This window comes from Agelaius tricolor, unplaced genomic scaffold (genome assembly GCF_023055355.1).
Source record: "Agelaius tricolor isolate 1412-34295 unplaced genomic scaffold, bAgeTri1.0.p SCAF_8, whole genome shotgun sequence".
NCBI classification, from domain to species: Eukaryota; Metazoa; Chordata; class Aves; order Passeriformes; family Icteridae; genus Agelaius; species Agelaius tricolor.
This window is the reverse complement of record NW_027269268.1, coordinates 7,722,746-7,740,385: the sequence shown is the minus strand read 5'-3', so window position 1 is coordinate 7,740,385 and position 17,640 is coordinate 7,722,746. Positions and strand designations below refer to the sequence as shown.

Below are 17,640 nucleotides of genomic sequence, written 5' to 3'. Positions count from 1 at the left end.
TGGGTGTTTCTTTATGTTTTAGATGAGTGCTTTTTGCCTGGAAGCAAGGTAATTGATCTGTAGGTTGTCTGCTGTGGTTTGCAAGCCATCATTTTTATGTTGCCTGTGATATTTTTGATACTGTCTGTGATGTCTAGAAAAATGGTGTTGTACAGAAATATTTCAAAAGCAATTTGAAGGGCCTCTGACAGCTTTTGAATTTACGATTGAAGCAAGGGTGAAGTCCAGGTTTCTGAGGCAGATAGGGAAGGCATCACTTACAGGCTTGAGGGCACAAGTAATTAAAATCTTAGCAGTATCTTATAGAAGACATTTGGCCTGGTTTATGACCACGTGGTGGCTATGCCTCTGTGTATTATCAGGAGAAAGTTACAGCTCTGAAAACTAAGTTGTCTGAGTGAACATCAAATAAATGAGTCTGGTTATGCCTTTCAGCTGAAATCTTTTATCTTGGTCTTTTCTGAAAAGCAAGCACAAGCTTTCATGCTGCATGGTGTTGAGATGTGGTCTAATGATGTGTCAGCTGGACTGGAGAGGTTGGCTGGGTAGGGCTTTATTCTGTCTTGTTGATGCAGGAAGTTTCTGTGTGATTAATGTTGGAGTGGAGGATATGGGAGCAGGAATTATGCTTTTATGAGAGCTTTTCAGTGAATGCATTGTAAATTTAGAAAGACACATCATCTGCAGATATAGAGAAGATTGTAAATATATTCCTGAAGTAGTAAATTGGGAAATGTGCAGCAGATATCTTTCTTCAAATTAAGGGGTTTGATAATACTTTTGAGCCTGAACCTAAAGGAGATAACCATCTTTTAGTGTTCCCTGTCATAGGTAGAGCCAGCAAGACACTGAATAGCCTGCTGTGTTGCCTAATATTACCATAGGTTCTCCTTTGCTGATTTAATTGTAATTTGGTGGTTGAATCTTATGGAGTACAGGGTTCTTTCAGATCAGCCTGTGGTGCTTGTTGTAGCCTATAAATCTGCTCATTCTTTCCCTAAAGTAATCGCAGCACCACGGAATCATTTAGGTTGGAAAAGACCCCGAAGATCACTGAGTCCAACCATTCCCCCAGCACTGTCCATCTCTAAACCATGTCCCCAGGTGCCACATCTGCACATCATTTTCAGTACCTGCAGGGGTGGTGACTGAACCACTCCCCAGAGTGTTTGAAGGCTGTAGGGGAAATGTGACAGGTATTGTCCACTACGAGGTGCAGAAACACTTGTGGTCTTTTGTACAATGATTGTCCTTCACTTTTGGTTTTGTGTAGCACCATTGACTCCTGGGCTGGCTATAAGGATCTCATGGGATATTGCAATGGGAATAAAAAAGCCATAGAAAAGAGCAGTTGATGCTTCTGACCATGACCAATTCCAAGCTCATGTTTTGCTGTAGTGCAGTCAGAAAAACACAAAGAATAGTGGTCAGATCACTGTCTTACAGCTAACACACAATTTTATTTGTATTGTTTAGCTGGGTGCTGGTGTATTCAAGTTTTGGGACTTGAATATTTTTCTCCATCATGGTCCTGCTATCCCAGCAATACTGGTTTGATTTCTTTGTGTCACCGAATTGAAATACTGTATTTCCTGATAGAGATCAACATTTGTGCATGTATAAACTGGTATAGTTCCCTTGAAGTTCAGACATGTTCTCTGTGGGATCAATCACTAATTTTCCTCAGAAGATGAGAACAAAGAATACATGTCATTCAGAGGCAGAAGGGGGTGAACAATGTATTTGGATATGCCTAGAATTTCAGTGGCCCTGAAGAGAAGTGGCAGCATTAATTTTGTCAGCCCCAGAGTCCCACATGAAGCAGAACTGAGCATATGTCATGAGTTTGGTTACTTTCATTCCAGTTCCAGTTACATCTTGCAGGCTTTTTGTGCCTAACATTCTGTTGGCTGGCACTGCAGATTGATCCCATTTGGTTGTAGATTCTTCAAATTGTGTCCATTAGTTCAGCCAGTTTTCTCTTCCTCGTGCTGTTGTGTGCTTTGCTGATGTGCTTTGACATCCTTCTCCTGAGGAGGTTTTTGAAAACCACTTTTAGAGAGTTTTACAAGTGTGTTCTGTGAGAGGAATGTAGGAAATAGCTGTCACTTTGCTCTGGAAACTGTTGCTGTACTGATAGTGAAATAAGCATTCCAGTATGAACAAACTCTGCCATGTTTCACTGTGCTAATATCATCCTATACACATGACAGCACATGGTGGTTTAAATTTTTTTCCTCCTTTTTTTTTAAATTTTTTTGTTTGTTTTTTCTTTTTTTTTTTTTTACATTTTGGGACATTCTTGTTGCAATACCAGTGGTTAAACTCACAGCAAGCTTCAAACCTCATTCATTTGTACATTGCAGGACTTTTCCCCAGCCCCCAGCCTGCAGTTACACTGTGGTATTCTTTGGATTTTCTAGCATGTCATTGCTCTGAAACACCAAAAACTGTGTGTATTTGGTAGCCCATTGATCTGGTGTACATGTGAAACAGTACATTCTGCTTTGTGGTTCTGATGTATCTGTGCCTTGGTTCTTGAGAGAGACAGCAAATGTCCCAGTTCTGTTTGGAATCTGGATCACCAGTATGTGAATATTAAGGTGCTGAAAGATTCCCAGTGGGTACAGCATAGGCTGAGTATCTCTCTGTATTTGACCTCCAGAATATTGAGTAGAGGTGCTTAAGTTGGTCAGATTTGTGTTTCTTAAGCTGATTTATTAGAGTTTGCACATTAACACATATTCAGAGACAGTTTGCTTGCAGATGGAGCGAGAGGAAGAGGCCATGTCTTGGAGTGCTCTTGCAGCAAAGAACTGAGCTTGGATATGGAAGGAACTGCTGTTAGGATCACACAGAACTGTTGCCATGTGACAAACTATAGATAACATCTAAAAAATAGGACAGATGGATTGTGTTTGAGTCATTGTTTGCTTTGATTCTTGGCGCTTCTTCTATGTACTACAACTATCTATAACTGTGAAAGAAGCAAAAATAAAAAAGGGATATATAAAAAAAATATTTCTCAATTTATTTTTTTGGTTTTTTTGGTCATGTCCTTTTTCTATCAGAATGCAGAGATTCCTAGTAGGCAGGGAGTCACCACATATTCATGTTTGTCTTCTTTTGTTTCATTTCCCTTTACTTGTGGAGAGAAATTTAAAATTTAAAATGTAGTGGTAATCACAAATGGTATGTAATAAAATGTGCCACAGTATTCTTTTATAGCAAGGAAATCATGCCCTCTGTCTCTAAAATACACTGCCTATATTTCTATGTCCTTTTTTGACTCCTTTCTCCTTAAAGAACTCATATGGTTTCCATGACTACAACAGTTAAGCAGGCAAAATCTATTCCATATTTATACTCTGCAAGTTTATGGGGGGAAAAGGTAAATAAGTTTGTGAGGGAGCCATCTCTGTGCAATCTGTTTTTGTGACCCCTGGCAGCAATGCTCCCTTTACCTGGTCACAAATTCAGCACTGTAAAGGCAGGGTCAGGCTCGTTTGAGAGCCCTGGCAGCCAGGGTTTCCAGCTGGGTTGGTACAACTCTTAGGCATAGAGCAGGTTTGTTCATAGCTGTGGCTGGACCTGTGGTCCCCTTGGAGCCATTAAAAAATGTATCAGCTCTTTGAAAATTCTGTCTGCAGGGAAGAAACTGATGATTGTGAAACTTAAGCTCTTTTGGTGTTGGTTGCTTAGAAACTCCATTTAATTTACCCTTTTTGCTATCAGACAGTGATGTTTTCAAACCCTCTTTACAGATGTCAGGTGCCTATCTGCTCCTGCACTGTCAAAAACTTCCTTTTGGTCGCTGACAGATCTCCCTTTTCTCACATTTGTCCTGGGTCACTACTATGATGCAACTTACTGGACAGACTTTTTTCAAGGCTCTCTTTGCTTCTCCTGGAAATCCAGGATTGGCATGAACTCCTGTCAGTGCATTGTAGCTGCTCCTTAACAAACTTCAGGCTTATCCTTCCATGTCATTCCCCTGAAATCCCATCCCCACTGACATGAGCACCCTTGCATCATCATCACTGATCATCACCATGTGTTTCACATGAGACCAATTGCACAAATCACTTCTGTTCCCTCTTAGCACCAAGGGGTTTCTCCTGTGGTAGGAGAATGGCCATGGCCACATGGAATCAGGGAGGTGGGGCAATAGGACAGAGCACCTAAATAAAAGGGCAGGCATCAAAACAAAGAAGCAGTGGAACCAGACATAGAAAAACTAGAACCAGTCTGGAAAGAAATGCAGCTCAGGTAATTAAATTTTCTATGTCAGCATGTGTTGCTGATATTTACTCTCTAAGATTAATGTAGTCTACAGATGTTCATGGTGCTTTACAGAAAGCAATATATTTTGCTTGGTCCCAGGACCTGTCCTTAGACAATCATAAGAGCCAGTGTCAGCCCAAAAAAATTAAAAAGAAGTTGTGGAAGATAGAAACACAGTATGAAACAAGATATTCTGTGTGAAGCCTGGGTGAAATTTGTGAACAATGCAAGACATGTCTGGCATGACATGAGTGGGAAAACTCAGCAGAATGGGCAAAGGTCTGCAATAGAGACAGATATAACTATCTGAAAGGGAAGCAGAAAGTAGGAAGACTCAAATACAGGAGTCCCTTTGCAAGTCAAAAATAGGACATTGAGGAGTTGGTTTGTTTGTTTGTGGGTGTTATTTGTATGGACATTTTTGGGGAGGGGGATTGTTGGATTTTTGTCCTTTTTTCTTTTCTGGCTTCAAATACAGTGTTTTAAAATTCTGTCTACACATCTAAGTCTTGAAATTTCTGGTGTAACATGGCAACTCAAAAACCTAATTGTGCGGTGAGGGTCCAGAGTGACGCAGAGTCCCCAGGCAGGTGCAAAGGAGAGCTGCTTTATTGCAAAAACCAGGCATTTTTAAGCAGTCAGGCCTTTCTCAGTTACATAGCTTTAAAGCATAACCAACATAATTCAGCCAAGTACCATACACCACGTTGTGAACATGCTAGGTTTATATAACTCGATTTTCTACCTCTAATTCAGCTGAGTCTCTTTCCCATAGTCCTTTTCTACTTAGCCAAATTTGCAGGCCTGAGCCATGATTTTACATGGCCTTCTCTTTGTAAGGTTTTACCTCTATGCAACACCTAATAGTTTTCATTTTGTTCCCACTGGAAAAAGACACTTTGGCTTCTTATGCAGCAGGCAAAATATGCTGGTTTTGTCTGCTTAGAACAGCCTTGTAGAGATTGTAGGGTTAGTTTGGGGGGGAATTAGAATTTGAGTAGCCTTTTAGGGTTAAAATTCTTACGTTTTTTCTCCCATGATTATCACGTTGTAGGTGAAGGATTGGTAGCCGTACACTTTTATTCCCCTCTTGAATTTTGGTTTTTAATCATTTGAGAAATGCAGCAAGCAAAATGAAATAGCATTTCTTATTCACCCAAGTGACAGCTTTTGTTCTGTTTGTCAGGCAAGCAAGCAAGTCTTTTAAATTATGGTTGTGAGGGGATAATAGTAAGATAGTAGCTGGCTTCTATTCCAGTTTGTAGGTCCAAAAAATAGCAGGTTTATAACATGGCTGATATTTTGAATGTGGTAGGTACTCAGCTTCTGCCAGGTGCACAGACTCTGCCTCAGCGCCATTATTCCCCATGTCTTTTAAACTGCTGTTAAACAAGGAAACTGGACTTTTTCTGGCTGTGCTGCTTAACAATCTTGAAAACTGTCCAAAGTTTACATTCCCTGCTGAGTTCAGAGCAGTAAATGTCAGATCTCTTTGCCAAATTCAGTGTCTTATACCCATCTTCCAGATGTGGGGTAAACATCTACTTAATATGGTTTACCTGCAAATCATGTTTAAGCTTCTTTTGCCCATGTGTTTCCTGCCACTGAATATTGATAGGCACCCCCAGCTCTGGTCCATTTTTAAGTTTTTTACTTTGCTCTGGCTTTGGTAAATCCTTGAGCATGCCAAGAGTGAGTAGTGTAGGATACTCTGGAAACCATGAGGTTGTCATCTCTTACATGCTTCACGTGTAAAAGAAAGCGTTTTGGTCTAGAGCCCTTTCAAAGCAGGATGGAAAAGAAACTTGGCTCCTTTTGCTGCCCAGGTTGAATTTCCTAGGCTGGCAGCTAACAAAAGCTCCTGGCAGCTAGCAGACTGTGTAGTGAGTTAGTGACAAGAGACATTAAAGACCAGAAAGTACAAAGTACTGATTTTACAGCGCTGTTCAGAAAAGTATTAAACAGCCGAGCGGCTCTCCGAGCCAAGTGCAAAGAATTAGTAGAGCACATGCAGATGAGAAGTGTGTAAACATGCTCCATACTCTGCATCCTCATGAATATTTTAATCTCCTGGCAAACTGAACCACAGCCTGTTGAGTGGTGTGCCAGGCAATGTGTGAACTTTAGAGCTGTTTCCACATTGCCTTTCCCACTGTATCCCTGTATCCCCACTGTCTTTGTGAGAGAAAATGACTATGAAGGGTTTTATCTCGCATCAATATGCACAATTGGTAACTGGTGGGTTGCAAAAAGATTCTTGTTAGGGCATCACCAACTCACATAATTAGCAAGATAATGAACTTTTATTGTAAATATGTTTATTAAAAATAAGTGTTCCATTCTTTTTTATCCCTGCAGCTTCTTTTCCATTGTCTTATATATGATGGCTCAGACACCTTTCTTCAGACCCTCTCATCTGAAATTTTGGCAGATAAGAGCTCTCTCAGCATGACTAAATTGTGAGATAGATTACACAGAGAACTTTTCAGATCCAGCTGTCCTTAGAATTATGAATGAATTCTGCTTCCACTTTTATCTTTGCTGCAAAAGGCTGCTTGACTTTGGCATTTTAGGCAATGACTGAAGTAGTTGACAAAGAATGAGCAATACAGATTCAAAATTGGACTGTTATGAATATGGCAATGACACAGTTTAATCCTTTATGGGTGGGAGTAAAGGAACTGAATGATATGTGAGCTTGGACTTTGTGTTTGCATGTAAGCATGTAGGCTATTGAGCCAGGTAATAGACACCCCTACCAGAGAGAAGATGACTGAGATACTCAATTTTTTCCCTCAGTCTTCAAGGGCAACCTCTCTTCCCACACCTCTGCAGTGGAGGGACAGCAGGATAGGGACTGGGGGAGCAAAGTCCCTCCCACTGTAAATAAAGATCAGGTTCATGGCCACCAAGGAACCTGAATGCACATGTGTCTGTGGGACCTGATGGGAGGCACCCCAGAGTGCTGAGGGAATTGGCTGATGTGGTTGCCAAGACACTCTCCATAATATTTGAAAATCTGTGGCAGTCAGGTGAAGTCCCAGATGGCAGGAAAAAAGGAAACTTTGTACCCATCTTTAAAAATGATAGAAAGGAGGACCCTGGGAACTACCAGCCTGTCAGCCTCACCTCTGTGCCTGGGACTGTCATGGAACAGCTCCTCCTGGAAGCTGTGCTAAGGACATGGAGGATTGGAAGGTGATTTGAGACACCCAGCACAGCTTCACCAAGGGCAAGTCCTGCCTGACCAACCCTGTGCCCTCCTGTGATTGAGTGACTCCATCAGTGGGCAAGGGAAGTTTCACATGTCATTTATCTGGACCTCTGTGAAACCTTTCACATAGTCCCCTGTAGCATCCCTCTCTCTAAAATGGCAAGAGGTGGATTTGAGGGGAGGACATGTGCATCCAGAGGGTTGTGGTCAACAGGCCAGAATCCTGATGGACATCAGTGAGCAGTGGTGCCCCTCAGAGGTCCAACTGGGACCAGGGTTGCTTAATATCTTCATTAATCACAGACAAAGAGATCAAGTGCATCTCAGCAAATTTGCAGGGTTATGACCTTTAACAAGACCAAGTACAAGATGCTGTGCCTGGGCTGGGGCAACCCCAGGATCAGCAAAGGCTGGAGATGAACAGATCCAGAGCAGCCCTGCCCGGAAGGACTTGGAGGTGCTGGTGGATGAGAGGCTGGACATGACCCAGCCATGGGCACTGGCAGCCCAGAAAGCCAAACACATCCTGGGCTGCATCCAAAGCAGGGCGAGGGAGGGGATGAGTGAGCCCAGCTGTCTTTCCTGATAAAATGCTGAAATGTAAAAATAGAGCCACACACTTTGAACTTCTTTCTTAAAATTCTCCTGTTTTTGTGGCACATCTTTGAAGTTTAAGCGCTACAGAATTCACTATTAATCTTGACAGCAATGCTGCATTTTCATTCAAGGACTGGGATGATAATCCCAAACAATTCAGGCACTTCAGTCCTCTCTCATGTTACTTCATTCCAACACAAGATAATGGATCATATGTTTCACATGCATGTTTCACATGCACATTGCATCTGCAATGCAGGAAGGAACACTTTGAGCCCCATCAATAATCTCTGGAGTGATGAGGAACCTCATGGAAAACCTTGGCAACTGATTTATTTATTCTGTGAAAGTGGAATCTGGTGATAGTAAAAAAATGATGACTTGTGTAGCAACTGGGGAGGCAGCTTGGTTATATTTTCTAATCTAGCTGCTTCCACTGGCTTGCAAGAAGCTGTGAGCTGATGGAAACACACAGAAAAACAGGCTGGAACCATAACTGGCAACAAAAAAAGTGCAGCAGTCATCCATTGTGAGGCTGTATTGGTCTTCTTTACCATCAGCTCTGAATATTGTCTCAATTTCTCTGCATTTTCAGAGGGAATAGAGCTGATCCAGAGAGTATAGTAGCCATTGCTGACAAGAGGTCTGCAACCCTTCACTACAGTCATACTGGATTTTTTTTTTTTTTTTCAGCACAAAGGGTTGCTTCCAAACCTAATAAGGACATTTAAAGGCTTTTTGTTACAGTGGCCTTTGACTTGTACTGCTTGGGGCAAACTTTCTGCACCCTGCTGCATGTACAGAATTCTTTTATTTTTCCACTAATTTAATGGAAAACATTCACTATATTTAAATTTACTTTCTGGAGAGTTTTCACTCTAATAACTTTTTTCTGGTTAAAAGTAATTGTTGAAGAGCAGAATATGAACTGTTTGTATGAATGTCTGCCTTTAGAAACTTGGAAGTTATATATCAAGAGGAGAAAAAACAAGTTAAGAATGAGAAAGTCTAATTTCATTCTAAAATTTGGACTGATATGTGAGGGCAATGTAAGGAGCAAACAAACCAAACCTACCAAAAAAAACCTGCCACAGTAAACTTAGAAAAGTTTGCTTGAAGCAAAATAACATTTTCACTCTTTTCTGTTGGAGTACTTGGCTGAAAGGGGACTGCAAGTAGAGAGAATGTAAAGGACTTGAAACATTTTATGGTTGAAGCTTCAGAAACCACATTTACAGAAATTCTGCTTGACGCAGGAAAAAGATTTGATTCCTGTCACTCCTATAAATTACTTCTTCAGAAACTGCAATACTGATAGTTATCTGAAACCAAGGGCTTTGAAATTGCCACAGAGAAATTGCTGTGGAAAGGATTCATGCTTTTCTTTATTATCTCTTTGTGCATATACATGTAGATGTGTATCTGAGCATTTCTAGGGAAGGTGTTCCACTCCCTATATTGGTGGTGATTGGTGGTTGAGGATGAGCCATCATTAGCATTCTTGTTAAAGGATAACCTGATTTTCAGGTTATCCTTTATTGTCCTAAGAACCCATCTCTAAGAGTTGGCTTTAAAAAATTTTCTATGGGTTTAACAGTCTGTTCTGGCAGGTAGACTATAATGGAATTGATAAATGTTAAGTTTCCATGTTGATTGAAAGATGGGTGGAATAAATTTAAGTATTTATTTGGTAAGTGTTTATTGAAATAGAAACTTGGACATGAAACTAGAATGCTTTCCATTTCTTTTCAAAAATAGGTATAAAAATGAATGCCTGGTCCTCCAAGTAAATGACAACAGATCATTGCTCATTGATCATCATAGTCTGAGCTCACACAGAATATTATGGTAAATGATGACCTGGGTTTGTGAAAATCTGACTAGGAGGAGTTTCATTTTTTTCCTGCCAAAGTCAGCAGAAAGCCTTGTTAAATAACTGTGATTACATATATCTCTTGGTAGTCATGAATTTATATTCACTAATTTTTTTTTTTATCTCTGCTAAATAGGTTTGTTTCAAATTATTTACAGTTTTAAAAGGCATTTTTAGCACTAACATTTACCATGTCAAGCTAACTGTAAAGAGGATTTATGGGGAAAGAGTTTATTTACTGCCTTTTCTGTCTGTACAGCTGCCAGAGACATGGCAGTAAACTTTGAGGATTTTTCTGAGCTCATGTTGCAGTAAAGCTATCATTTTATTACAAGACCAGGGGTAATTTAGAGTCTGCTATAAAATCAAGAAACTGTACAAATTAAAGAATAAATTCACAGTTGAGCAAGAGGTGCTATGATAGAGTTTCCAGAGAAACTGTTTTACATGCAAGTCCAGTCTCTTATTTAAGATTTAGAGTGACTTTCATACTCAGCCTTTTCGCCAGAGTTCACAGACACTCATTACTCTCTCTCTTATTCCTGATCCCTGGAGCCAAGTGTTTATACAGCCAGTGACTGAAGTTATCTTAAGGAGGCTTATCATCAGTACTAACCTTGGTGTTCCAAGGTAAGGATTTTGTGTGGCAAGCAGCAGAGAGAGGACCTACATCTGGTGTCTGTAGTTTCACTGTAGTGAAGTGCAGAGTTGACTGGCTGTAAATAAAAGCTTCTTTCTGGTGAGCACAGAAAAAAACCCATCAGGGCTGTGGATTTATCCAGTGCAATGAATTTATGTTATGACTTCTTCAAGTAGTTGGACACCTTCCATTTGATAGAATTCTGAATTCTGGACACCATGATAGAATTGCAATCAACGTCCTTGTGTCTCAAAGTAAATATCCTCTACAAAGGATTAGGAACTTTAGTTCTTCCATGGTATGAAAAGGGGCAGTAATTGATCATAAAAGCCAACTGCTTAAGAAGCCTTTGGTTTTCTGATTTTAGATTGATTGTTTTGTCTGTTGCTTTGACAGAGAGAGAAATTCAGAAAAGCAAACAGATCTCAGAAGCTGAAGAAAATGTTTGCTCAAACTTTTGTTGTTTTCTAACTCCTAGTCAGTAATTTTATGATGTATCTAATGAGATTAAAATATGAAAAAATATTATTAAAATTATTCACAGTACTCTTACACAGCTCACATGAGTCTTACATAGGCTTTTCATCCTAAAATAAGTTGGGTGATCAAGATGGATTAGCTGAGAGATTTGTCTGCTGAAGTATATTTGCAGTATATGTCCATGAACAACAGGGACAGAATATTTAACTGTTAAAAGATCCTGTATATTTAAATCCTTGGGCTTTGCATTTTATTTGTTCAATGCTTTCTTGATGGAACTATTTTAGCTGTGGCCTTTATGATGCCCTGTTGTGGCTGAACTACATCAGAATGAGAGACACGGTTCTGACAGCTGGACAGGAGGTTTGCTTTCTGCTCATACTGTTAGGCTGTAAATCACATGCCATGCTCCTCCTAACACAAGGCTTAGTTGAGTGAAATTCTGTGGCTAGAGAGAAATCAAGTCAGGCTGGATCTCTGATAGCCTTGTCACCTAAGCTGCTGCTTGTATGGTTTAGCTGGTGAGTGCAGTATCTTTCTTTGTGCACGTGAATAGCTGGGCCATGGAAGTTACGTGCCTTATTCATGAACAGGAGAATAAAGAATTGTTACCAACTGACAGAATGGATGATGTTGGACACCTGGTCCCACCCACCTGTTCAAAACAGAGTCAACTACAGCAGATTGCCCAGGACCAGTGGAAGAGTCTGGCTTCATCTTCTTTACTCCTCCTGGCAGATACTTAAGAAAATTTATAAGATCCACCCTAAGCCTTCTTCAGGTTAAAAAACTCCAGCTCACTCAGCTGCTCCCTGTATGACAGATGCTCCAGTCCCTAATAAACTTCATGGCTCATCAGTGGAATTTCTCCAGTCTTTATCATTCTCATACTGGGAGCCTGGAGTACCACCCAGAACTCCAGATGTGGCCATGGAAATATCACTTCCTTAAACCCACTCTCAAGAGACTTCCTAAATAAGTCCTAATAGTAATCTTTGCAAAACTTCTCATCACCTTTGTTCTTATTTGTGGGATGCATTTGGTGTGTTATTTATGCAGATGTAGTGAAAATTCAGTATTTCTGATTCTTCTCTTCTTGTGTGGTTTCCCAGACAAACATTGCCAACAGTTTCTTACCTATTTTGAACAGATGTACATTTTTTGTTGGCTTTGTGACTAAGCTTCTGATGCTTGCATGCTTTCTGCTCAGCTTGGTTAGCTAGCCTCTGTCACTGAGTAAGCAAGGGTTAATGAAAAAAATTTTGCAGGATTCTGAATATTTACTTCATGCTTAGGAAAGCAATTTTTAGAACAATGGGTGGTTTGGTTGATTTATCTCCTGGGAAATATTCTGTTGCTTTTCATGGATTAGCAGAAAACTCGAGTCATTCCTCTTTCTTAGTAAAAGGAAAATCAGGAAGAGGGTCTGAGGTTGCTGTCCATTTGGGAATGCTTCTAGAACTTGGTGTGCTTTATGGTATTTAGAAGTCAGAAATTATGGATTCAGTTTTGAACCACCAAAATAAGTGTTCAAATGTTACAGAAGTAACATTTATAAAAATAGCTGAAGGTTGTGAAAAACACAAGTTTAAGGAGTATTTTAGGGCCCCAGGCTTAAAAGTTCACTTCTCAAACAATGTATTTCTTCATTTTCAAAAGTTGTAACTGTGCATATATAACAAATATTTTTGTTACCAGGAATCAGTAAAAATCCTTGTGAAATGGTTCTGTTTCTAGGTATGTTATTGGAATTGGATGATATGGTCTCAAAGAATTACTAAATAACTTGATTCCATTAGAAATATCATGAGGAAATAATAAAATTCATTTTGGGTAAGTGGGCACTTGGTCGTTGAGCCACGTTGTGAAAGTGTTCTTAACTGCAACAGAAAAAGCAAAAGCCTTTCTTCTGTAGCCATGCACAGAGAGTTGCTTTATGAAAAAACTTCCTTCTCATCCAGTTTTTATTTTATTCTTATCTGAAGTTACTTAAATTTTTTCCCCCACCCCTTGAAAATAAGTGTTAATTTCCAGTGGAGCTGGAGTTCAGAAGTAGTGGTGTATGCTGTCCTCTGCTGATGCGGTGCTACATGTTTCCTATTGATCTCTTACTTTTTTTATTTTTACTAGAAACTCTCTTCTTCTTTTGTCCCAGTATTTTTCTCAGTGGAAAAGAAAAGGAAGAGGTGGACCTGAGGTTCAGGAATTTGCCATGAGAAGTGCTGGATACCCTCTAAGATGCATAACCCCTGTGTTTGTCATCACTACAGTGCTGCATATGATGCCGTCCTTGACAGAAACGTGGCCATTAAGAAGCTCAGCAGACCATTTCAGAACCAAACTCATGCCAAGAGAGCTTACAGGGAGCTGGTCCTCATGAAGTGTGTGAATCATAAAAATGTAAGTGTTCAGCAGGAGAAATGGTATGTGCATTGCTGTGTTAGAAGGGAAGTTGTTCTGTTGGGTTCCTCTTTTAAATGGAAGAAATTACAAGTAAATTTGGCTCAAGGGCTACACACTCTCTGGTACTACATGCCCACAGGAGAGACTGAGGGTTTTCCATGTGCTTGTTTAAAGGCTCTGCCAAACTGGGATTGTTCTAGACTTTCCTGCTTCTTGCACCATCTACTGTGTATCATTTAGTATCCATAATGAATGAAAATATTCCTATGCTGCACTAGGAGTGTTCTTCCAGGGCTGTATGCTAATTTTAACCATTATCTGTTAGAACTATCTGCCTGACACTGTATCAACTGCTTTTTTGTAGTGAAATATGTAGGATTGCCACACTGCATTGTAAAGGGTTGTCCCAGGGATCTCATATTCCTCCGCCTCCTAGATTTCCTGCTGCCATATCTATGTGCCCTTCTTTTCATTAGGAGAAAATTTTTCAGTTTGCAGTGTTTCCTTGTCCCTTGGATCTTGCAATGACTCTTTCTCCTTATGCAAAGCATAAATGAACTTGAGACAATGTGATGCAAGGGGAGATTTTACACTTGTTCTCAATCACATGTTCACATGGAAAGAGGAAGGACTGACCCTAAATTGGCAAATTGCAGGACTTGACACTACAGTGTCTCTGCCTCACTTCTAGGCAGTGATTTATCCTTACATTCCCATTGTGTTGATCAGGACTGTTCCTGTCCTTCCCTGCTGACTTGATGGAAGCTACCCTCAGCCAGCCCAATGCATGAGGATTTGAAAATGGAGGGATGAGTGAGAAGTTTTTTAATGGTCTGGGAAGAACAGAGGGGGGCAGCAGGAGTGTCACTAATTTTAAATACATGATTTTAAACATGGTGCATGACAGCTGGTAATAGCAACACACGGGTTGGGTCAGAGCTTTAATCTGTCTATACAGAGAAGTGCAAAGGAAGGAGAGGATTGTAAAGGTACATTTGTAGAGGTAAGATTCAGTCAGAACATGTGGAGTAAAGAGGAAGAATGTTGAATAATTTCTGTTAGAAAACCTAAAGAGGCAATGGAAGTGGGAAGGGAGACATTCAGATGCTGTCTTCATGGCAGCAGTGCTGGTGTCATCTACCTCTGTTACCTGCACAGAGTGAAAACAGGGGAAATCCAGATCTGTGGGGGTCACATTTTTTCCTGTCTTCTTTTTCACATATTATTACCAGTGTCTTTCAGCAGCCCAGCCCGTTTAAAATAAACCAAACAAAAATGCTAACCAAAACAAGAGAAAGGAGGAAAGGAGTTGAACTATGCAAGATGATTTTGCTCAGGATATCTCTGTTTCAAAGTGCTTCTACTGAAAAGTTGTACCTCTCCTGAAGGAATTTGTGTCAGCCTGTATGTGCATGTGTGTGCCCTCAAATGAATTGAGGCCATATCACAGAGAAGGAAGGAATACTGTTTGATAAGATGGTCCCTGGTTATTTGTGCCCTCAAATAAGTCTTCCTCATAAATAAGAAAAAAGCACAAAGACTACTATGCTAGATTGAGCTGAAGTTGATCTTTGAACATGCAACTTCAAAATTGAGAGGAGTGTCTCACCCTTAGCACTTTGTTTTGTCGCTTGTTATCCTTCTTTCAGATGATTCCAAGTGCACCTGGAAGAAATCTGAGAGATCTGTGGTATTTTATTTTGAATGCTGCTGATTTTTCACTGATCCACAAAGTGAGAAGTGTTAATATAAATAGAGCAGTGAAAAACCAGTTTATTCTTTTTTATATTGAACACAGTTCAAAACAGATTCAACTGATGATGTATATCACTTATTTTTACTCTTTTGTCTTACTTTACTTTTCAGATTATAAGTTTATTAAATGTCTTCACACCACAGAAATCTCTGGAGGAGTTCCAGGATGTGTAAGTAACAGGGGCAGTAATTAAACTAAAGCTTTAGGGATGTGTGGGGCATTATGGTGTACCTTGATTGCAATAACTCAGCAAAATACAAAGGGTGTAGCTCCTCTAAAAAAGACAGTGTGAGTCTAGTGGGTGGAAAAATATTCGGAATTCCCATATTGAAAGCTCTTTTGATAATTTAAGGTGAAAACCACCAGTTTCATATTTGTTGTTGTGTAATGTTATTTGCTGGGGAACTAGGGGTAGGTGTAGAAGAAAATCAGCATCTCTGTTGGAACCTTGCCCTGCTGGACAACCACTACTGTGCCCAGTATGAGCTCGCTGTGAATGAAATTTTAAGTATTCTCTGTTTCATATTATTGCTCTCCTTTTATCTTCCTGGTCTTTCCCATATTCTGTATACATTGCATGAAAATATGGTCCTATTCTATAGTTTGATACCGGAGTAACCAATTAATTGTAATGAGAATTTTGTGAAGTCATGCAAGCTGAGGAGGATTTTTGAGGGCATTTTGCATGGGGGTGCATATTTTGCCCTCTCAGACACCTCTGTTTCTCTCAGATTCCTGTGTGTACTGTGGTAGCCATCCTTGCAGTGGTCAAAGGCTGAGCAGTTACATCATCCCGTGCTTGTCGGTCTTTTGGGTTTTGTGCCTTTTTGTGTGGTGCTGCCTGATTGCCCACATAGGGTATAGTCTCTGTCATGGGGAATGCACCAAGAAAGGGCAAATAATCCACCAGTTTTCCTGGTATGCTGAAAGAATGGTGTCTCTGCAGTGAGATACAAACACCACCATGGTGCTGTGGTTAGTGGGCCCAGTCTCCAGCTGTGTTACTCCCAGTAATCAGAAATAAAGTGAGTTTTAAAGCAAGAAAAGGCATTGTTTCTTATTTGAGATGATGCTGTGGTTTGCCTTCAACACACACAAAAAAAAAAAAAAATAACCCTGTGGCTTTGCTTTTCCATTCAGCTACCTGGTAATGGAATTAATGGATGCCAACCTGTGCCAGGTCATTCAGATGGAGCTGGACCATGAGCGAATGTCTTACCTTCTGTACCAAATGCTCTGTGGAATCAAGCATCTTCACTCTGCAGGGATTATTCACAGGGTAAGGGGCCTTTGGCTTAAAACTTAAGGCAGCATATGAAATGATCATGAAGACTTTAAATGCCTCTTGGCTCTCTTGTGTGCTGTGGATCAAAGCTCTGTGTCCCAGCGCAATGGATAAAAGACATAAAAGCCACAGTCAGAGGTCAGGGGATATGGAATTGGCATTTGCCATCATTTACATGTGCTGAACCAAATGAAAAGACTGCTGGGTCTATATGAAATGCATCCTCTCATTTTGCTTTTTTCCACATCAGTGCTGTGCCTGGTAAGGGTGTGGCACCTGGCTGTGGATGTGTGATAGTTGAGAGCAGGGGGGATCAGGTCATGTCACTGTGAGCAGGAGGGAATTCTCAATGGATTGAAAATTGAAAAGTGCTTTCACTAATTTGGGATTTCCACATTAGGAAAAAAAAGTTTCCCTAAAGAAAAGAAAGGCTAGTAAAGTGGGTTACAAAGTGGATGTTCTTCTACAAAGTTCTCCTATCTTGGTATGTCATGTATTTAGCAGGGGGTTATAGATTTGGCTGCCAGATAGTCATCCAGCAAAGGATGAGCTGAATTATTATAAATGAAGCATTAAGGTATCTCTACATGTGCAATAGGAATGTCTCTATCAGGTTCACAGCATTAAGAGAAAATAATCTAATCAAACAGCACTTGGATACTAATCCTAGTAAATGCAATTAATTTAATGCCAGTAGGCTCCTGATATCCGGGTAAAGCCCAGTATGCTGAGGTAGAACAACTTCCAGAAGAGTTTGCTACAGAAACAATAGCAAGGGTTTGCTGTATATTTACAAGTATTTCTGATAGCAACTGGGTCAGAAGAGGGAAAGAGTATTTGGAATGTGATCTTAAGTATCTGTTGGTATCATAGCTGTACCTGGCGTTATAAAGGACAGTCACATGGGTTTTTTTCACCATCTTTTGCAGGATTTAAAACCAAGTAACATAGTAGTAAAATCTGACTGCACGTTGAAGATTCTGGATTTTGGACTGGCCAGGACTGCAGGCACTAGCTTCATGATGACCCCCTATGTGGTGACACGTTACTACAGAGCACCTGAGGTCATCCTGGGAATGGGCTACAAGGAGAACGGTAGGGCTGCAGT

The 17,640-nt window shown here is 40.3% G+C and overlaps 1 protein-coding gene across 7 annotated transcripts in view; it reads left to right on the top strand.

Annotated features, from left to right (window-relative positions):
- Positions 1 to 17,640, top strand: part of MAPK10 (mitogen-activated protein kinase 10) — a 147,178-nt gene that overhangs the window by 79,978 nt on the left and 49,560 nt on the right. For 6 of the 7 annotated variants that reach the window (XM_071431538.1, XM_071431534.1, XM_071431537.1 and 3 more), the window contains 4 exons: positions 13,359 to 13,488; positions 15,358 to 15,416; positions 16,388 to 16,526; positions 17,462 to 17,627. In XM_071431538.1, the coding sequence (XP_071287639.1) occupies positions 13,359 to 13,488; positions 15,358 to 15,416; positions 16,388 to 16,526; positions 17,462 to 17,627 (494 nt within the window). Of the gene's footprint in view, positions 1 to 13,243; positions 13,489 to 15,357; positions 15,417 to 16,387; positions 16,527 to 17,461; positions 17,628 to 17,640 lie in introns of all 7 variants that reach the window. The other variant, XM_071431541.1, reaches the window with a different exon arrangement.